The sequence below is a fragment of the Cetorhinus maximus genome, chromosome 3, assembly GCF_964194155.1.
Source record: "Cetorhinus maximus chromosome 3, sCetMax3.hap1.1, whole genome shotgun sequence".
NCBI lineage: Eukaryota > Metazoa > Chordata > Chondrichthyes > Lamniformes > Cetorhinidae > Cetorhinus > Cetorhinus maximus.
This window is the reverse complement of record NC_135881.1, coordinates 30,897,646-30,920,602: the sequence shown is the minus strand read 5'-3', so window position 1 is coordinate 30,920,602 and position 22,957 is coordinate 30,897,646. Positions and strand designations below refer to the sequence as shown.

At 40.1% G+C, this 22,957-nt stretch overlaps 1 protein-coding gene across 4 annotated transcripts in view; it reads left to right on the top strand.

Moving 5' to 3' along the window:
* The first annotated feature begins 2,359 nt into the window (after positions 1–2,359).
* The window catches only part of LOC144677193 (disco-interacting protein 2 homolog C), a 589,517-nt gene continuing 568,919 nt past the window's right edge, over positions 2,360–22,957 (top strand). For all 4 annotated transcript variants that reach the window (XM_078537402.1, XM_078537389.1, XM_078537398.1 and 1 more), the window contains exon 1: positions 2,360–2,584. In XM_078537402.1, the coding sequence (XP_078393528.1) occupies positions 2,500–2,584 (85 nt within the window). In that variant the 5' untranslated portion in view covers positions 2,360–2,499. The remainder of the gene's footprint in view (positions 2,585–22,957) is intronic.

Below are 22,957 nucleotides of genomic sequence, written 5' to 3'. Positions count from 1 at the left end.
AGTGTACACATCATGTTTTTCTGGGAGGGTTTACGAATGAGTAAATCGAATTAACCCATGCACCAATTTCCTAAACGTTTCATTAGGCAAGCGAGGACTCCTATTTTAATACTTCAATGAGCACAGTGTTGATCTGAGGTGGCCACCAGTGATGTCTAAGGAGAACCTTAGTTGGAGTATAAAAGAAATCTTGCTACAAGTGTGAGACCACACTGAGAGGACTATGTGCAGTTTTGGTTCCCTTACTTAAGCAGGGGCATAGTTGCATTGGAGGCAGTTCAGAAAAGGTACACGGGGCTCATTCCTGGGATGAAGGAGTTGTCTTGTGGGGAAAGGGCCTATACTTATTAGAATTTAGAAAAATGAGAGGTGGTCTTATTGAAACATATAAAATTCTGAGGGGGCTTGACAAGGTAGATGCTGCGAGGATGTCTCCTTTCATGGGGAACTTGGAACTAGGGAGCACAGTTTCAAAATAAGGGGTCTCCCATTTAAGTCAGAGATGAGGAGGAGCTTCTTCTCTGAGGGCCATTAGTGTTTTTAATTCTCTCCCCCAGCCAACAGTAGAGGCTGTGTCATTGAATATATTCAGGGTTGAGTTAGACAGATTTTTGATTGACAAGGAAGTCAAGGATTATTGGGTACAAGCAAGGAAGTGGAGTTAAGGCCATATCAGACTATTCATGATCTTATTGACTGGCTGAGCAGGCTTGAGGGGCTGAATGACCTTCTCCTGCTCCTATTTCTTATGTTCTTATGTTAACCTTAGTCAATGTGGTGGCACCCACATTTTGGGTGCATTTCTGGTATGGGATGTCCCACTGTGAAATTGGTAGGTGAAATGCTGATTTTGCACCCAAAAACTGGACAAAAACATTTTTTTTTTTTACCCTGCTGTTTCCCTCTAACTTTCACACAGTCATATTGATTATTTTCCTTCCATATCGTATTCTTACTCCTGTGGCTACCTCTGTGAGGCAGATTGTTTTTCGTTGTCTTCTCACGCATGTCCTATTTTAATTTTTTCACATTGTCTTTTCTTGCTGTACCTTTACACTCTGTATTGCTTAGTTTTGTTTTGCATAGACAATCTGCATCTTTCTCTCTCACACATATTCCATTTTCTTTCTCAGATGTAATGTTTCCCTTTGTGTCACACAAACACCTTGCACATTTCTCTACCTCTCATTGTGTACATCTTGCAGACATTATTTTCCCTTTGTTCCTGGAATACTGCATCCTTTTCTAAGAAGCATTGTTTCTCTCCCACATAGATGTTGTACCTTTCTGCTTTCTTCAAATCATGATGTCTGTTTCTCAGACTTGTCTCTTTACAGATATAGTTTTTCTGTTTCATGCAGGTGCATTATATTTCTCTCCCTCTCCTTGTTTCTGTATTACAACCGTGGTATCTTTCTCCGAAACATGCTGTGTTTTTCTCTGTCTCTGAAATATTGCTTTTTTCTGGTTTGTCTTCGCCTCAGAATATATTACAATTCTTTTCCTTGCACATGTATATTTCGTTATAAAATTACATGTGAGATACTAACGCGTGAAAACACATTTGGTTGAAGTTCGCTCTCTAGTCGTGGGAAGCTTATTTAATTTAAAATGATAGGTTGACACCTTTGCTACAATAATAGAGCAAACGCATTAAGCTTTTGTATGCTTGTAATTTCAGAGCCACTGTACCCTTTCTTTGTCTCAGTGAATTGTGTATTGTATCTTCCTCTCTCGGCACACACAGTATCTGTTCTCTCACAGTCACATTATTTTTTTTACTCTTAGACATATTTCTCCTTCATAATTTTCCATCTATTTCACACAATGAATCTTTCTTTCTCAGGTACTTCATTTTGCCCCCTCTCTCACAAACGCACATTTTATTTCTCTCGCACAGATACAAAGGGTTTCCTTCCGGGTACCGTTCTCTCACATAGATCCATTCTGCCTTTTTCAGATAAATTATATCTTCCCCTCACAGAGACATTGTCTCATTCTCTCACACAGATGCACTGTCTTATTCTCGCAGGCTGATAAATGGTATCACGCTCACACAGATACATTGTATCATTGTCTCAGAACGATACATTCTCCCACACATACAGTATCTTTTTTCCCTCTCTCTCTCTCTCTCAGACATATTGTTTCTTTATGCCTCATACTATTTTTTTCTCTCTCTTTCTCCTCCTCACCTTGCGCTCGCGCGCTCCCTCTAGCGGCCGTCCCGGCGGGCTCGCTCCCTCGCGAGCGCGCCACCCCCTTCCTCCAGCACGCGCGCCGTGCTGTGCTCGCGCTGCTCCCCCCCCCCTCCTCCTCTTCCTCCCTCCCTCCCTCTCTCTCTCTCTCTCCTACACACAGATAGAGCACACGCAGACATGGCGGTGGTGTGAAGCGGTGGAGATTCCCCCCCTCTCCTGTATAATACCATGCATCTCCTTTACCCCTGTGCCAAGTGCTGAAGTGCGGCCTCGTCACTCGGACACAAAGAGGGAGAGAATGGCGGACCGCAGCATTGATAGTCTGGCTCTTCCTCTCGAGGTGAGGGCGAAGCTGGCCGAGCTGGATTTGGAATTATCCGAAGGTAAAAGCGGATTTTTTTTTCTTTCTCTCTCTCTCTCTCTCCTTTCCCTTTTCTCTTTCTCTCCTCCTTTCGTCTCATGGGTTTCTTTCCTTTTCTATCTCCGTGCTTTTTCTCCCTCTTACCTTTTTTTTGGTCAATGCCCAGACCTTCACTTTGATTTTTTATTTCACCCCCTGTTATTTGTTTGCTTTGCAATTTATTGATGATACAGTGTTGCCTTTCAGCTGACACTTCATTTAAACGGTGAAGCCGAAGGAGGTGGAAAAATAATATTAGGGCTGGGCTTTGCTCTGTTCCTCGGTTAACGGTTCTACAAGCAAGGCTTCTTTCCTTTGATTTGTTGTTGTTGTTGAAGCTATTATTTCATTGGAAATTCTCCTTCCGATTTGGAATGGAAAAGACAAGGCAGCGTTGACATTTTTTTTTAAAAAAAAAGAATATGCAATCGTGGCGTTAATTCATAGTCTTTTACCCTTGGTATGAATTATTTGTAACGATTGATGGAGCATCAGTGCAAGCCAAACTTGAATTGCAGCATTAAAAAGAAAAATTAAAGTGGAGAGGCGTGTTAATCAAGTGTGTGTACATGTTGTGTAATATATAACAAACAGATGTTCGGTTTAGGAATAGATCTCAGCAGTGTATTGATGGCAGACGGTATAATTTAAATGTGAAGGCAGGAGACGGCATACTCTAGTACTTAATCTTGACATGACGGAAAGAGCTGAAACGTGGGGAGATACTCATTAGTGTCACTGTGTTCTTTAAGGTCGATGTGGCGTTGTGTTGGATATGATGCTGCCGTTTGCACTGCCAGTTTGTAACATCCAACGCGTGTGCTGGAAATAACAAATAAGTTTTAGATTTTCAAACAAAAACACGGATGGCAAAAACACCCTTCTGTAGTCTGCTTTCCTGCTCATACTTTTGTGTCTGGATAAGGATATACGTAACATGAGGCTTGTGTTATCCCGTAGTTTGGAAACAAAAAAAAAACCGCTTCTCCTCCGTCTTTGAATCATAACGAAATTATTTTCATCTCTTCCAGTTTAAGATCGACGGGTGTAGGAGTGTCGAGCTCATTAATGCGTGATACTTGTAGATTTTGGCAGTCTCTCTCACTCGCTCCCTCCCTCCCTCCACATTTTCCCCCTCTTTGAAAGTGTTTGCATCCAGATATCTAATCCATTAGATGCCAGTTCATCTTTTAGAAAGAGGCTGATATTTACCATGTCCCTCCCTTAATAGCTTCGTGTGTTATCCGAAAACTGGAATTCATAGAAACTAGCAGCTTGACAGCAGAGGAGCTTTGACCAGTTGCTTAAAAAGGTCAAGCTGCGGAGTCACCGATCAATTTAACCCTTTTTTTTGGGGGGGGTGGTCGGTTCTTTTCCATGAATACAGATGTGCGTCGTTCATTAGGTGCAGCCACATATTCAAATTTTAGTAACTCCTCGCCTTTAATTCCCACTCATTTTGAGTGAATCTCACCGGCTTTAGCTTCAAAAATATGATGTGTTTGATATGGCTCGCTTTTTAAAAAAAAAAATAGGTTTGTTAATGAGATTGTGATCCAGGAATGAGATTCCAAGCTGTTGACACTTTGGCGGGGACTGTAAACGCTCCGGATGTTTTTTTTTGTTGAAATCCGATACTTTTAAGGACGTGCGGTTCAAATCAAGGTGTAACACTGTAATCGCTCCTTCAAATCTTTTCGCACGCATTTCTTGTGTGAACGTGTGTGTGCTTTTGCCATGCCACTTTGGGTAAACTTCAGCAATTTTAGTGTTGGAAAAGCAGTAAGTTTGTTTCAACCCTTTTATGGGCTCTGCAGTTTTGACATTGTATTGGTTGGACTGGTCCCAACCCTTGCAACTGAAATGTTTAACGGTTAGACTGGGCGCAAGTAGGAAGTGAAGGAATACCAAATGCAGTATATTTTTTTGTAAACACATGACATGTAGCCGTTATTAATGACGTTGATTCTGCAGTCTGATTAGCTGGCGGTTTGAAATTGTCCATATGTGACCTCCACACTTCGCCTTCGCCCGACTGCCTGAACATATTTAAAATTTTATAGCAGCCTTGAGAGCTTATGCCACGGCAAATTCTGCACAGGAGGTTGAGCACTCGACTTCCCAGCAAAATCTAGCTAGTGGATATTAACCTTGATTTTTTTTTTCTGATTTTGCTTTCTCAAGTTGTTTTCGTGCAAAATATCCATTGGAAGAGAATTATCCCGCCATAAACCGCGTCTCCAGAATATGCTGCACGGCGACTTGTGCCAATGTTGTGGCTGTTCCACATGTGTACTTGCTGCAATGAGAAGAGTAAGAAAGAAACTGGCGAGGAGAGGTTAATTGGGTAAGCAGGTGTACCAGCAAATAAAAATAGGCGTTCGTGGTCAAGCCGAGCTGCTTTATTCTTTAATAAAGAGGGAAGAGATTATCGGAATGAATGCGCTGCGGTGAATTGACGCTGCCAGTTTAGTGTAACTGCGCAGGTGAGTTCATACCAAGTCGGGAACACACCTGACTTCAGAGTGAAGAGAAAAGTCATTTCCTTGCAGGACTAGTTTTGCTTTGCTTTGGTTTCACACTGGACGAAGAGTAAACCCGGTGAAATATCAACCTTAAGATAAAAGCAAAATACTGCGGATGCGGGAAACCTGAAAGCAAACCAGAACATGCTGGAAAAACTCAGCAGCATCTGTGGAGAGAGAGAGAAAGAGTTAACGTTTGGAGTCGGTATGACTTCAGAGCTTTTAGCTTTAGCTCTGAAGGAGAGTAATGTTGGACTTGAAGATGAACTCTGTTTCTCCCGCCACGGATGCCGCCAGACCGGCTGAGTTTTTCCAGCATTTGTAAAATGCTGAATGGACCCCGTGGATATTTTGCAATCTACCCAACCTTTAGTTTCTCCTCCTGCATTAAAATGAAGTTCTAATTCTTTGGGGAGACACTCCTGCCTATGCATGCGTGCAGACAGGCAGTGAGTTAGCTCTCAAGCGAGGCAGTGAATTAGCTCTCAAGCGGGACAGTTTTAAAAAGCAACCCGGACAAGGTTCTACCTGGCTGGGACCTGAACTCCCTGTTTCACACCCTTGGATGTGAAATGCCACATTTCACTGCCACTGGTGTGCTTCAGTCTTGGTTGAGCAGGCATATTCAAACACACACAAATGTCTTGTTGTCTCCTTTCCACAAAAGTTCCAATCAGGATAAACAAACACACTAAACCATGTCATACAAAGGCTGCAAGTTGTTTTCATGAAAGGATAAACTACATTTGAATAAATAATGTTTAGAAACCAATCGTGCATGTTACTTGCAGTAGAGTGGATTTCCATCCAAGCAACCAACAAAATGCCATGAAAGTTTACATTGACAATGTTGCACCAGTGTTGTGCATATGGTACTCCAGCTGCCTCAAGCAGTATTGGGACCCCATTTTTTTTTGACTCCCGAGAGCAGAAGTTATGATTTGATGGGGGGGAACAATTGCCTCTTTTAATTGGCTATTCAGTGGAGACTGGTGAGAAACAGATGGAGTAAAAAGAGTTTCAGCACAAAAGTGCCACGTTTAAGTGGATTCAATGGATTTGTGATCATTGGAGAGAGCTAGAATTTTTAAAATTCATTCACAGGATATGGGTATCGCTGGCTAGGCCAGCATTTATTGCCCATCCCTAATTGCCTTTGAGAAGGTGCTGGTGAGCTGCCTCCTCGAACCGCTGCAGTCCATGTGGTGTTGGTACGTGCATGGTGCTGTTACGGAGGGCGGTCTAGGATTTTGACCAGGATATGCCCAAATTGTAATTAGTACAGAAAAGGATAGTTGCCAGGTTCACAAGCACTGATAGTATCAACAGGCGTAATGTTTCTGAAACTCAGCAGAATGATTGACATAAAATTTTTGCTATGATTAGGTCTTGGTGTAATAATATCAAATGAAAACCCTATTTTGTTTCTGGGATCCGTTATAAATGTACAGTACCTACTTTTAAACTTGGGAGGAATCGAAGGAGAGGATTTAAATGGGCACTGCCTACCTTGCAGTATATTTTCTTAAGTTATATATAATACTTGTTAACACTGCTTCTCACCAGCTGAAGGCCGATTTGATTTTATGAATGCAAAAGCATCTTGCTTGTCATCTTGTGTTAAATGTTTAATATATTCCATCAGTGAAACTTCAATGAAAAGCATAGGAAATTGCACTGAAATGAGTCCCTGTTCTGCTGTTCTTTTTGCAGTGTCATTTTAATGTGTCAGATTTGCTGATTTCTCATGTTTGTTGATCAGATAACGTGGACAATGTACGGACCATTCACAGAAACTGTGTAGTGAAAAGAGCAGAAAGCTTTTCTTCCCCTTTTCTTTTGACTGGGCTTTTTATAAAACAATGGCTTATTTTTGAATTGTACTTTAAGAAGGAGCTATTGTTTAATTTACATGAATATTTTCAATTAAGACCAATTAAAACACCAACCAATTCAACAGGTCTATCAGTAAATTCAATTCAGCAACCAATTAGTGTAAAATAGAAATATATAAACATGAATATAAATCAAACAAGTCTATTGTTTACAAAGCTCACTGAAGTGAAATTCTGAACAGCTTTTCAGTAAAGAAGTAGTAATTGGATACATTGGTTAAAAAAAAACCTTTCTACTTTTTCTCATTTATTAAAGAAAGAACTTCCACTAATTTAGTGCCTTTCACAACCTCAGGGTGTCCCAAAGCATTTTACAGCCAATAAAATGCTTTTCGAAGTGTGGCCCATGTTTTAATGTAGGAAATGTGACAGCCAATTTACACAGAGCAAAGTTTCACAAACAGTAATGAAATAAATCTATTTTAGCAATGTTGGTTGAAGGAAAGTTGATGGCGTGGGCAATGGAAAGATGTCCCTTGCTTTTTCTAAAAGTTTCGTGGGATCATTTATGTCCACCTAGGAGGGCAGCTGAAGACTCAGTTTAATGTCTCATTCCAAAAGTTGGCACCTCCAACCGTACAACACTCCCTAAGTTATTGCACTGATGTGTCAGCTTGGATTATGTGCTGCAGTCTTTGGAGTGGAGATTGAACCCACAAACTTTCTGACTGGGCCGCTGAGTCACCTTATCAGTTCTAACTTGATACAGAAACTGGTATGCCAGCTTTTTAAAAAAAATCTTTTTTTTAACCTACTGCCTTTACTTACAGATTTATTTTTTTCCATTGCCAATACTGTAATTTAGAACTGGAAAAATGTACATAATTTAAAAGACCAGTCTAGGTAGCAGGCAATCTGGTGCCAGTGGGGTAGACTCTACACCATCCTGAGAAACTATTGACTAAATATGGAAAAATTCAGCTCACAAAATAATTTCCCGCTAAATAAAAGACAAATTAACTGAGGGAGTCTGGAAAAAAAAAATTAAAATGTAAAGTAAAAATAATTTATTGATTTTTTTTATTTTCAAATGCTAATGTTAACAAGTCCATAGATTTAAAGATGAACATTTAAAAGGATTGTTGAGAGATTGTCTATACAAATCAATTATTTGGAAACCATAGCTGAATAATGGGTTTTTTTTTTATGTTTGGTATTAATTCAGTTGCTATCCTGCCTATTTGTCTTCCCACGTACTTTCATAGAACGTGGTGATTTGAAAATGAGCTGCCATGACTAGAGTGCTGGGTACTGAGTCACTACTTGCTGATTTTCAGTGCTGGGGGCAAAGAAAATCACCATTGTATGTTTTTTCAATTTGACAATCCAAAAACCATCTATTTTTTGAGTAGCACTGTTTTTAGAAACAAGGAGGAGTATGGACACCACCTGCTGTGCAACATTTGCATAAATCCAAACACCATTTAGATATATGGCATAGGATGAGCAGTGAATTTAAAAAAAAAAATTATTTGGATCCTTTTTGATCAGATGTTTGGGCCTTTGAAATGGATGAAGCATAACATCCATTTAGGGAAGCTCTTCAATTTTACATGTTTTTAAAATCGCTCTTGTCAATTGAATATGAAAGCATGTATCCACTTGCACTTGTCTTTTTAGGAGGTCACAGTAGCCATTGTGTCGCTTTGTCCCATGTGCAAGTTTATTCAAAAGCACTAGCAATCTTTAGGTGTTTTGTTTTGATAGTTTGTTCTTGATATGCTCCTGCAAACAATTGCTCGTTTTTTGGACATGTCTAAATGCATTCATAAGTGTTTACCATTATGTAACAAATAACGTTATTTATCTGGTAATTAGTTGTTGATTATCACTTAATCCACTGTAGTGATTGCATTGGAGTTACTAATCCCTCAATTTGAGCTACTTCACCTAATAACTGAAAGGACTATCCCAATTGTACGTAAAGTTCAAATGATCATTGACACACACACACACCCACTAATTTCCACATTATTCCTGTAAGCACCTCTATCTCTCTTCTGTTTTCTCTCTCTTTTCTCTGATCTCTCACATTCTCTTTGTTCTCTCTTTTGAACTACTTTCACTCTCTTCTTTCTACCTCTACTATGCTACCTCTGTCTAGCTTCAGCTGTCTCCACCCTTCTCCTTTTAAGAATCTCTACCCCTGACCAAGCTTTACCCATCTCTTTAGATGTCCTCTTTGACTCATTATCACTTTTGCCAGATCGTCCTTCTGTGATGTATCTTGTGACACTTTTCAGTGTTAAAACTACTAGATGAGTTCAAGTTATTGTTCACGTCTGTTGACTATGAATGGAATCATGGTTTAGTTGTGATGCTCACAATGCCAAATAATCTGTTTCATGGAGGAATAGCCACTTGTGCAAGGTGCCAGATTGTTGACAACAGTTATGGAATCATATGCCAGTGTTTGCCACAGCCTTCAGCAAAGGAAATAAGAATGTTGATGAACAAAATCTATTCAAGGGAGCAATTTTCAAAGTGATTTCATGTTGGAATGCTTATTAACCTTGCCATGGAAACCCTTGACTAAAATCACTGCCTCATCCGTATTTTATATGTTGGAAATTAAGTTTTTTTTGGAAAATATTGAATCCATGAATGGATTTGTTTTTAATTTACATCACTTCATGAAGATTCATACATTTTTTGATGTTATTATAACTGAATTTTGGCTGGATAATTATGACCATGCATCATGAGTTCCACCTAAAACTTCTGGTTTGAGGAATTAATCTAAAATTGATTTTAAAAATAAATAAACCTATTAATTCAGACAAGAAGTGTTCTTCACGAAACAATTCAAATCAGTCATTTTGGCAGTGATCTAATTGTAATTGAAAGTTCATTAGTACAGTACAATCAATGCAAATTAGTTCAAGTCTGGATAGGGATTTAAATTTAATTAAGCAAGATTCTAGAATTGTATTGTGTACACTTGCACTTCAGGTCACTCAGCTTAACATTGTAAGAAGAATTCCTTTCGACCTTGTTGTACAACCTAGTTCAAAGAAGAAAATGGCAGCATTGGAAATGTGACTTTTTACACATTAGTACCTCAGTGTAATAATTCCATCAAACATCAGAAGCAAACACAGTTGTGCAAATAATGTCATGTGCTGCAAGTTAACATTAGAATTTTATATTGGATCCATGTAAATTGATCAAGTTAACTTATTTTTCAAACTTTTGCTTTATAAGTAATATTAAAAATTCTTAACAGCTCACTCAGTAAATGAAGGATGTAAATGCAAAGGAGTTTTACTAGATTGATACCTGGAATGAGTGTGTTGTCTTATGAGGAAAGTTGGACAGACTGGGCTTGCTTCCACTGGAATTTAGAAGAGTGAGGGGTGATTTGATTGAAGTATACAAGATCCTGAACGGCCTTGACAAGGTGGATGTTGAAAGGTTGTTTCCTCTTGTGGGTGAGTCCAGAACTAGGGGGCACTGTTATAAGATTAGGGGTCACCCTTTTAGGACAGAGATGAGGAGAAATTTTATTCTGAGGGTTGTGCGACTTTGGAATTCTCTGCCTCAGAAGGTGGTGGATGCGTGGTCGTTGAATATTTTTAAGGCAGAGGTAGATAGATTCTTGTTAGACAAGAGAATCAAAGGTTATCGGGGTTGGATTGGAATGTGGAAATGGAAACACAAGATGATCAGCCATGATCTTATTGAATGGTGGAGCAGGCTTGAGGGGCCAAATGGTCTACTCCTGTTCCTATTTCTTATGTTCTTATGAATATGTGGTGTAGTACTATGGAGTCGTATAGACTTAGCCCCAATTTTATTTCTTTTTCAGCAGTGCCTTAGAATTAATCTCAACTGAGGTGGTGAAATTGCTGTAGTGTACCCTGGGTAGGGAGGAGTAAAAATAATATCTAGGTTGTTACTTTTGTTCTTTAGTGACCGTCTTTCTGGAAAGTTCACATGGGTGGATATTAGGTGGGAGCAGGTTAAGGATGAGCTGTCTGCGCAAGTGAACTGTTTGCCTGCAATCACTGTCTTAGCTCATGTGATTAATGGCTACTTGGGATGAGGCACTGGAGTACTATTGGCACTTTGGAACTTTTCCAAGTCCAAGTTGCTACTTTGAGGCTACAAAATGATATAACTAGGTTAGATAAGTGGACAAAGATCTGGCAAATGGAGTATAATGTAGGAAAATGTGAGGTTGTCCATTTTGGCAGGACAAATAATAAAAAGAAAGGCACATTATCTAAATGGTGAGAGATTGCAGAGCTCTGAGATGCAGAGGGGTCTGGGTCATCCTAGTGCATGATTTGCAAAAAGTTAGTATGCAGGTGCAGTAAGTAATTAGCAAAACTAACAATATTGTCATTTATTGCAAGCGGAATTAAATACAAGAGTAGGGAGTTTATGCTTCAGTTATACAGGGCATTGGTGAGACCACATCTGGAGTACTGTGTACAATATCGGTCTCCTTATTTAAGGAAAGATATAAGTGCACTGGAAGCAGTTCAGAGAAGGTTTACAAGATTAATGCCTAGAATGGGCAGGCTGTATGTCTTATGAGGAAAGGCTGGATAGGTTAGGCTTGTATCTATTGGAATTAAGAAGAGTAAGGGACGACATGATTGAAACATATAAGATCCCGAGGGGATTTGACAGGGTTGATGTGGGAAGGATGTTTCCTCTTGTAGGAGAAATTAGAACTTGGGATTACTGTTTCAAAATAAAGGGTCGTCCATTTAGGACAGAGATGAGGAAAACATTTTTCTGAGGATTGAGAGACTTTGGAATTCTCTTCCTTAGAAGGTGGTTGAGGCAGTGTCCTTGAATATCTTTAAGACAGTGGTAGATACATTCCTGATAAGCAAGGGGGGGGGGTCAAAGGTTATTGGGGGTAGGCTGGAATGGGGTTGAGGTTAAAATCAGATCAGCCATGATCTTATTGAATGGTGGAGCAGGCTCGAGGGGCCGAGTGGCCTACTCTTGCTCCTAATTCGTGTGTTCATATGGAAAGGAGAGTGAATAGGAGTTGATTGAAGGATAAAAGAAATGTTTCACATATTTGTTGATGTTCTCAGCAGCCTGCACCCTGACCAGTCCTATTGGCATCAAACGTGGCCTCCTTGGTTGATTTCCTTATGCTTGACAAGCTGTGGGTATTATTATAGTTGTTGACCCTGAATTTGCATTGTTGAGGTGTTTAGATAAAGTTGAATCATGGACCGATCATTTCATTAGAACTAAATGTTGCCAGTAAAATTCAGCAAGAGGGTCTTGATCTGAAACGCCAACTTGCCTGTCCTTTTTGCAGATGTTGACCAGCCTGCATGTTTCCAACAGTTTCTGTTTGTGTTATTTGCAAGCTTCTATTTTAAAGATTTTATGTATTGTCTACTGTACGATTTAAATATTTTTGAGTAGGTGTGGAGCAGATTGAATGAGAGATAAGCACCCATTTCAGTTGCTTTTAAAAATATAAAAATATGGCAAAGAAAACATTCTATTGCCAAACAGTTTACAATCCTGTGTCCTCCAATATAAAATAAGTTTTGGAGATTAATTTTTTACTTATATTTGCATAATCTATATGTTTTGGTAGGATTTAGCTTTCTTCCAGGCCTATTGGAAGTGGGCAGAATGTCATATTCTTAGGTGGTGGCACAAGTGAACTAGGAGCAGGCCACTTGGCACCTCAAGCCTGCTCTGCCATTCAATAAGATCATGGCTGATCTGAATGTAACCTCAACCCCACATTCCTGCCTACCCCCCTGATAACCTTTCACCCCCCCTTGTAATCAAGAATCTTTCTACCTCTGTCTTAAAAATATTCAAAGACTCTGTTTCCATCACCTTTTCAGGAAAAGAGTTCTAAAGACTCACGAGCCTCCGAGAAAAAAAATTCTCCTCATTTCTGTCTTAACTGAGCGACCCCTTATTTTTAAACAGTGACCCCTAGTTTTAGATTCTCCCACAAGAGGAAACATCCTCTCCACATCTGCTCTGTCAAGACCCCTCAATCTTATATGTTTCAATGAAGTCGCCTCTTGATCTTCTAAATTCCAGTGGATACAAGCCTAACATGTCCAGCCTTTCCTCATAGGACAACCCACCCATTCCTGTTATTGGTCTAGTGAACCTTCTCTGAACTGCTTCATTTACATCTTTCTTTAAGTAAGGAGACCAGTAATGAGACCAGTACTGTACACAATACTCCAGATGTGGCCTCACCAATGCCCTGTACAACTGAAGCATAATCTCCCTACTTTTGTAATCAATTCCTCTCTCAATAAATGATAACATTCTATTAGCTTTCCTAACTGCCTGCTGACCTGCATACTAACCTTTTGTGATTCATGCACTAGGACACCTAGCTCCCTCTGACTCTCTGAGCTCTGCAATCTCTCATCATTTAGATAATATGCTTTTTTATCCTTCCTGCCAAATGAACGATTTCGCATTTACCCACATTATACTCCATTTGCAGATCTTTGCCCACTTACTTAACCTATCTATGTCACTTTGTAGCCTCCTTACGTCCTCGTCACAATTTACTTTCTTACCTATCTTTGTGTCATCAGCAAATTTAGCAACCATTCCTTTGGTCCCTTCATCCAAGTCATTTATATAAATTAGAAAAAGTTGAGACCTGTTGAAAAAGTTGAGCACTGATCTCTGTGATACATCACTCGTCACATCCTGCCAACCAGAAAAATACACATTTATGCCAACTCTGCTTCCTGTTAGCTAGCCAATCTTCTATCCATGCCAATATGTTACCTCCTACACCATGAGCTATTTTCTGCAATAACCTTTGATGTGGCACTTTATCAAATGCCTTCTGGAAATCTTAGTACAGTACATCCACCAGTTCCCCTTTATCCACAGCACATTTGACTCCTTCAAGGAACTCTAATATGATAAACATGATTTCCCTTTTACAAAACCATGTTGACTCTGCCTGATTGCCTTGAATTTTTCTGTGTGCCCTGCTATAACATCTTTAATAATAGCTTCTAACATTTTCCCTAACTGGCTTGTGGTTTCCAGCTTTCTGTCTCCCTCCCTTTGAATAAAGGAATTATATTTGTTATTTTTCAATCTAATGGAACCTTCCCCGAATCTAGAGAACTTTGGAAAATTAAAACCAGTGCATTAACTCTCTCACTAGCCACTTCTTTCAAGGCCTTAGTGTGAAGTCCACCCGACCTAGAGATTTGCCAGTCCCAACAATTTTCTCAATACCACTTCCCAGGTATTTGTAGTTTTCTTGAGTTCCCCTCTCCCTTCCATTTCCTGATTTACAACTATTTCTGGGATGTTATTTGTGTCCTGTATAGTGAAGACCGAAGCAAACTACCTGTTTAATTCATCCGTCATCTCCCTACTTTCCATTTCCATTAGATGCACTCTCTATAGGACCAGTGCTCACTTTGTTAACTATTTTACTTAAATATCTGTAGAAACTCTGAGTATCAGTTCTTCATGTTACTAGCTAGCTTTCTCTCATGCTCTAATTTGTCCCTCCTTATTAATCTTTTTGTCATTCTTTGCTGTTCTTTATATTCTTTCCAATCTTCTGACCTGCCGCCAGTCTTTGCTTAATAATATGCTTTTTCTTTAAGTTTGATACTGTCTTTAACTTTTTTAGTTACTACAGATGGTGGGCCCTCCGCATGGAATTTTTCTTTCTCATTAGAATGTATCTATTCAGTGTATTCTGAAATATCCCTTTAAATGTCTGCCATTGAACCTCTAATGACGTACCCTTTAACCTCATTTGCCAGTTCACTTTAGCTAGCTCTGCTTTCATGACCTCATAATTGCCCTTATTTAAGTTTAAAATATGAGTCTTGGATGCACTCGTTTCTCCCTTAATATGAATTTAAAATTCAATCATATTATGATCGCTGCTACCTAGGGGTGCCTTCACTAGGGATGTCACCAATTAATCCTATCTTGTTGCACAATACCATGTCTAGTGTAGCCTGCTCTCTGGTTGGCTCCAGAACGTGTCATTCCATGAGTTCTATGAGCTCCTCATCTATGTTACCTTTGCCCATCTGATTTTTCCAGTGCTAAAATGCTACTTAATCCCGATAATACTGATGATTGGAAATGTAATCACACTAACCATATCTTTAGATTAAAGAAGGTACTTTTGCCAGAGGTTTGGCGGTCCCTTTTCATTGCATGTTGACCTTAGTACTCCGCATATTTGGCACAGTTTTGATTCATCGAGGTTTATGACACTTTCATGTGAGTAGAATTAAATTTGCATAGAGATTATTTTATTAAAAATGCTGTCCTGTCTTTCTTCCAAAGCATTTCAGTGAAATTTCTGCACATAATTTTCATTCACTTGTCTCTAAACAAAATATGCTACACCAATAATGGACTTGAACTTCTGAAACTTTGAATTGACATTCCTCTGAACTGGTTTAAGATTTTGATGGCATTATCAGAATTAATATAGTCAATCCTTTCGTGAAAAATGTGACAAAATTAGCAAATAACTTTGTCTTTACAACTTTTAATTAGAGAATGCATTGTTTATTTTTCCTACATCCTTTATCCCACTAACCCCCCCCACCCCCCAAACCTCCCCCGCATCATGCCACCTCCCCTGCACCACACTGTATCCAATTTCAGCTTTCTTCTTTTCTCTTGTGAATGCATTGACCCATGCAGGGATATGGTGCATGTTGCCCTCTGATACCTTTCCTCACAGTCATTCTTTATACATCATACCAGGTGGTTAATATACTTCGGAGTCAGTCAAGTTTTACATTCATAGCTAGTGAGCGAATGGAATTGTTTTGACATTTTTCCTGGCTTGAAGCAGGGAGGCTCCAGTACTTTGGGACTCTGGTTGATGATGGAGACAGACCTCTTGGAAGGAGCTTCAAGCCTGACGGAGACTTGGGTACCATTCACTTGACAAAAATTTTCGCATGATGTTCTGTGCGGCTTACTGCACAGTGTTCATGCATACACTACCACGGATTTTTGCTTCTTTAGTTCCTGAATTGGCTGTTGCATGCAAACATGGACCAATATGTGGAATATAATAGAATTGTATTTAATGGAATAAAGCCGTAAAAGTACCTTTTATCATTACTAGAAGGTTAAATGCTCTGCCTCCAGAATTAGCTGACTCACCCAGCAGAGTCTTTTCACCATCTATAAAGCACAAGTTGAGAATGTGATGGAGTACTCTCCACTTGCATAGATGAGTGAAGACCCAACAACGCTCAAGAAGCTTGACACCATCCAGGACAAATTGATTGGGATCCTAACCACCACCACCACCTTAAACATTCACTCCCTCTGCCACTGACGCATTGTGTCTGCAGCATGTACTGTCTACAAGATGCACTGCAGCTCCTTGCCAAAGTTTCTTCAGCATCACCTTCCAAACCCTTGACCTCGACCACCTAGAAGGACAAGGGCAGCAGGTGCATGGGAATATCACCTACACATTCCCCTTTGAGTCACATACCATCCGGATCTGGAATTATGTTGCATTTCTTCATCTTTGCTGGGTCAAAGTCCTGGAACTTCCTACCTAATAGCACTGTGGAAGTGCCTTCACCACATGACTACAGCAGTTCAAGATGGCAACTCACCACATCCTTCTCAAGGATGATGGCATTCAATAAATGCTGGCCTTACTAATTACATTTCATAAATGAATAAAAAAAGGATGAATTTCATCAGTTCTTAGTTGAATATGTGATGGTAATGGGTGCATATTTTCTTTTTGGGCAAATTCCTTTGAGTTGCACCTGATACATGTGCAGATCTTGCTATATGTTGTAGTAACTTGTCTTAGACCATGCCACTTTCCTCTGTAAATTATGCTGTATAAAAGGCACGCTGGGCACGAATCTTGAGGTGAAAACATCAGAAATATTTGTAGTCATACTGAGGATTTTATAAATCATTTGCTCAGATCCTTACATTCTAAGTGAGCTAAGTAACTAACTGCTTGTAGGTCCACTTTTTGTGGTGTAAAAATGTCACTTCAACTATAACACTGGCATCTACCGGGCAATGTGGAAAATTGTCCATGTATGTCCTGTACGCAAAAAGTAGGGCAACTCCAACCCAGCCAATTACTGCCCCATCAGTCTACTCTCGATCATCAGTAAAGTGATGGAAGGGGTCATCAATAGTGCAATCAAGCAGCACTTGCTTAGCAATAACCTGCTCACTGACGCTCAGTTGGGTTCCGCCAGGGTCACCCAGCTCCTGCCCTCATTATAGCCTTGGTTCAAACATGGACAAAAGAGCTGAACTCCAAAGATGAGGTGAGAGTGATTGCCCTTGACATCAAGGCAGCATTTGATCAAGTTGGCATCAAGGAGCCCTAGCAAAACTGGAGTCGATGGGAATCGGAGAAAACTCTCCACCAGTTGGAGTCATACCTAGCACAAAGGAAGATGGTTGTGGTTGTTGGAGGTCAATCATCTCATTTCCAGGACATCAGGTTCCTCAGAATAGTGTCCTAGGCCCAACCATCTTCAGCTGCTTCATCTATGACCTTCCTTTTATCATCAAGTCAGAAGTGGGGATGTTCACTGATGATTGCACAATGTTCAGCACCATTCAGAACTCCTCAGATACTGAAGCTGTCCATGTCCAAATGTAGCAAGACCTGGACAATATCCAGGCTTGGGCTGACAAGTGGCAAGTAACATTCACGCCACATAAGTGTCAGGCAATGACCATCTCCAACAAGACAGAATCTAACCAAAGGCCCTTGACATTCAATGGCATTACCATTGCTGAATCCCCCACTATAAACATCCTGGGGGTTACCATTGACCAGAAACTGAACTGGACTAGCCATATAAATACTGTGGCTACAAGGGCAGGTCAGAGGCTAAGAATCCTGTGGTGAGTATTCACCTCCTGATTCCCCAAAGCAAGTCCACCATCTACAAAGGCACAAATCAGGAGTGTGATGGAATACTCTCCACTTGCCTGGATGGGTGCAGCTGCAACAACACTTGAGAAGCTTGAGACCATGCAGGACAAAACAGCCTACCTGATTGGCACCCCATCCACAAACATTCACTCCCTCCAACACCAACGCACAGTGGCAGCAGTATGTACCGTCTACAAGATGCACTGCAGGAACTCACCAAGCCTCCTTTGACAGCACCTTCCAAATCCATGACCACTACCGTTTAGAAGGATGAGGGCAGCAGGCACATGGGAACACCACCTGGAGGTTCCCCTCCAAGTCACCCATCATCCTGATTTGGAAATATCTTGCTGTTCCTTCACTGTCACTGGTTCAAAATCCTTGAACTCGTTCCCTAATAGCACTTTGAGTGCACTTTCACCCCATGGACTACTGTGGTTCAAGAAGGCAGCTCACCACCTCCTTCTCAAGGGCAATTAGGGATGTTCAATATATGCTGACCTAGCCAGGGATGCTCACATCCCATGAACGAATAAAAAAAATGTTATCACAACTCCATGCAGCATTTCAAACACTTCTAATCCTGTGCTTCTGAAAAATCTATTGATGACCAAAGATACTGTTAGAAACTGAAGCTGCCTTTTGCTTCGAGGAAGCACTTTTACATCCAAATAAATTGTAGAAGCATATGAATATCCCCTGCCAATTTAATGAAAAGCGGGTTAACTCCAATGTGAATTACTTTCCAATTAACTGACCTGTGTGTTGTAACAGCTACCTCTGTTCCTTTGTTGCAAATCTTCTGAGTACACAGATAAATCTTAATAAATCTGACATGGTTGACTCTGTGTTTCTATTTTTCTTTAAATAGAGGTTTTCCTTAGTTTGAACTGTTGCCAGGGTACCCGGACTTTCAGTTCTAATGGCCAAGCAATCTGTTGTGATAGAATCTCTGAAAACAATGAATATTGAATTGCCCTTGGAGGCTGCAGTTGATGACTTGCCTTACAAAATGAACTATTTTTAAACTGTTTTCTGAAAAAAAACCTTTCTGATCACAAACCAGATGAATTTGGATAAGGCTTTCAAGTACTGAACTTTAAGTAGCCTGCAAACTAGAGTATATTTTGCTAGGAGATGGTAGGGAAAGGTTGCATGTTGTTTGTGTTCCATATGGCTATTTTGCTTATCATGCATATTAGTCATTGTGTCTGAGAGGCCGGCTGTGTAAGTGGTTGACAACATCTGCTAGAAGTGTGGTGAGGTATCGGCCTACGTGGTTCTCCCTATGAGGAACAGACAGGGATTTGTGGATTTTTTTTTTATCCCAGTGCAGGAAGAAAATGCCACTTTTTTTTTAAAAAATGGTTTTGACGTGAGTGCTGCTCGGTATACTGCTGACATACATGAATTGTGAAACATTTGGATGTGCACCATTTCCTAGGTATATCTGCTCTACAGGAATGCCTGGTGGATTTGTAGTTTGAAATGTGATGTCTTGATTGGGCACCTCACTGGGCTTGATTTGGTCAGGTAGAACTGGTGTCCCTCCTTAATATGCCAGCAGACACAGGAAGGTGACTATTGAAGTTAAATGTAATAAAACTGAATAAATAGCTATCCAGTGAAATGGAACACATCAAAACTGCAAGTTTCCTGCCTTCCTTTGGTTAACATTTTGTGGTTGAAATGACTTAGCTGGTTGAAGTGCCCATGAAGGGTGTACTTAGTATGAACAAAATGTGTGGCAAACAACGAAAGGTCTGCTATGTGACAGAATAGTTTGACCTTTAAACCACTGAACAGAGCAAAATAAACTAAGAGGTTGTAGACTTGTCACCTGTACTCAATACGTACAAGTTCCAGCCAAGCAATTGCCTCCCATTTACCTTCATGACATCAGTCACTGCATTTCGGAAGTAATTCATTGTACATGCAAAGGTGTGGTGAGGTGTGTTATAATTTTTATTTCACTCCTAATTCTCTTCTTGCCTGCCCTTGCATGGTCTCTCTCTCTCTCTCTCTTTCAACAGCTACTGCCACAGAATAAAAAAAGCCTATACTCTGTTTGGGGTAGATGAGTTGCCTCCCTTCTGCATTACATTTAAGTTATAGTTGTTTGGTAGTACAGAACTTGAGTATTGCTGAAAGAAGAGATGTGTCAAAGCTTTTCGTCTTGCGCTCGTCAGGACACTTTGCAAGAATACCAATATAAGGGGAAAACAACAATTTATTCTCTGTGCGAAGAGAGTGCTGATTGGTTGGCAAGTGGACTCTGATTTTGAAGTTTTGCGACACATGTTGCTGATGTGTCAGGCACATTTTTCATGAATGGCCAGCAAATTTTGGAAAATTTGGTTCGAGCCCAATTTTCTTGGAACACAGGAATATAGGAAATGGGAGCAGGAGTAGGCCATTCAACCAAATCATGGCTGATCTTCTCCCTCAACGATTTTCTACATTGTCCCAATCTGTTTTGGCTGGGATGTCCCATCTCAGTGATGTACTCCAATGGATAAAACAAATTCCTGAATGTATTTACTCTTGAAGCTGAAGAGGTACAGCCAAAGCTCACAAGTCACGGAGTCGGCTTACAAGTGCTTCACTGTACTCTGATGCCACCATGTTCCCCAGAATCAGTTTCCTGGATAATCATGTTGTGTGTGCTGTACCTTGTATTCTGTAGCAGTAAAGCTTATAACCAAAGAAAAATTGCATGACAAAATAAAGTCCAAATGCCTGTAAACCCCACCTAGATAAAATGGAATCAAACCGAGGTGACATCCTAGCAACCTGCACACACATTGCTGCTGGCATTTTGAGAAAACAACAGTTGATGATGACTACCTTGTACGTTCTAACATTTTATTTTATATACTTCACAGAAATGAAGTGCATGATCATATGTGACTGAAATGTTTAGTAAAAAAATTCAATTGCTTTCTAATTCTAACCTGTGCAACACTTGTGTCTCAGCCACAGCTCATATGGCAGTGCGCTCACCCCTGAGTCAAAGCATTCTGGGTGCAAGACCCATCCCAGGACCTGAGCGAACAAATCAAGGCTGACACCCCTGTGCAGTACTGAGGAAGTGCTGCACTATCAGAGGTGCAGTCTTTTAGAAGAGGCATTAAATTGAGGCCTTGTCTGCACTATTTTGAAGAAGAACAGGGGAGTTCAGTGTCCAGTGTCCTGGTCTATATTTATCACTCAATCAAAATCACAAAAAGAGAGTATCGAGTCATTTTTGCATTGCTGTTTGTGGGAGCTTGCTGTGTGCACATTGCCTGCTGCCTTTCCTACATTACAACAGTGACTGCACTTCAAAGTACTTAATTGACTGTAAAGCAATTTGAGACGTCTGGTGATCATGAAAGGCTAGGTTATTTCCAGGTTGGACAATTATCTGTATAAGGTTGTTGAATGCAAATGCTTTCAATGAGTGAGGGAGTTATTCTTTGATGTTTTTTTTACATAAAATCACATGGAATGTACAGCACAGAATTGGGCCATTTGGTGCAATCAATCTATTCCAACGTTTACGCTGCACTTGAGCCTCCTCCCATCCTTTCTTATCTAACTCTGTCTCTTTAAATGCACCTATACTATTCACATCAACTCCCATGGTATTGAGTTCTGTATTTTCACCAATTTCTGGGGAATTAATTTTTTTTCTCTGAACTCCCTATTTACTTTCTTGGTGACTTTCTTATATTGATGGTCTCTAGTTTTGATCTTCCCCTCGAGTGGAAATCTTTCATAATTTTAAACGTCCCTTTTGGGTCACCCCTCGGCTTTCTCTTTTCAAGAGAAAAGAGATTCAGCCTATTCATCTTTTCATGATAGATATAACCTCATAGTTCTGGTATTATCCTAGTAAATCATTTTGTACCTTTACCAGTGTTTCTATATCATTTTTATAATATGCATGGCCAGAAGTGTGCTCAATACTTAAGTGTGGCCTAACTAAGATTTGATACAAGTTTACATAACTTATAAAAGTAGAGAAGTTATCTACTTTTGCTTAACTTTTTTACCATTGTTCATTACCCTGGTAATAAACAATACATTCCCCATCTTTTTAAAGCCTTGTGTCATTTGATTTTTTAAAAAAAAATTGATGTTTTTGGGAAATAATATTGGCCCTGTTTTGAACTGAGACAAAGCTTTAAAGAGGACCGAGTTGACAGGCAATTCAGTCTGTTCATAAATCTATGTGTTGATTGTAAGTAATCATTGAACATGATTTTGGTAATACTGTTAATGGGACTGAATGTTTTTATTGTACTTTGAGCGTATTACTAGCATCAGTATGTTAATTTTTTGTCGTGGTCATGACATTTCTTTTAGAAATTGAAACTTAATTATGGGGAAAAGATGGGAGCTTTTTTTAATCTGCTAATGAAAGCCTATTCTCTGTAATCTCACGTTTCAAAGCTGTGTGTTCTCCATGATTTCACTTGTGCGTCATTAATTATGGACTAAAACAGACATTCTCCTGTATTTCATTAAAATAATTTCAGCTCTCATATTATTTGGCTGCACAAACACTTTTGCCATTGCTAAGAGCTTTGAGACTAACCAAGCGCTTTACAGAGGTTAAATATTGTAAAATTTCCAAGTTGATTCGGTAGAGAGCATTGTTTTGTGATTTCCTCTCTTGTTTTATTTTTATTCTTATGTTAAGTGCTCCAAGTTCCAAAAAGTCTCCGCATTCAAAGGATCATCCTCCGCCATTTCCGCCAACTTCAGCATGATGCCACCTCCAAATACATCTCTTCACCCCCCCCCCCCGTCGGCATTCCGTAGAGACCGTTCCCTCCGGGACACACTGGTTCACTCATCCGTCACCGTCAACACCTTAACCCCCTCCCACGGCACCTTCCCATGCAATCGCAGAAGGTGCAACAACTACCCGTTTACTTCCCCCCCTCCTCACCGTTCAAACACTCCTTTCAAGTGAAGCAGCACTTCCCTCACTTTGGTCTACTGCATTCGCCGCTCCCAATGCGGTCTCCTCTACATTG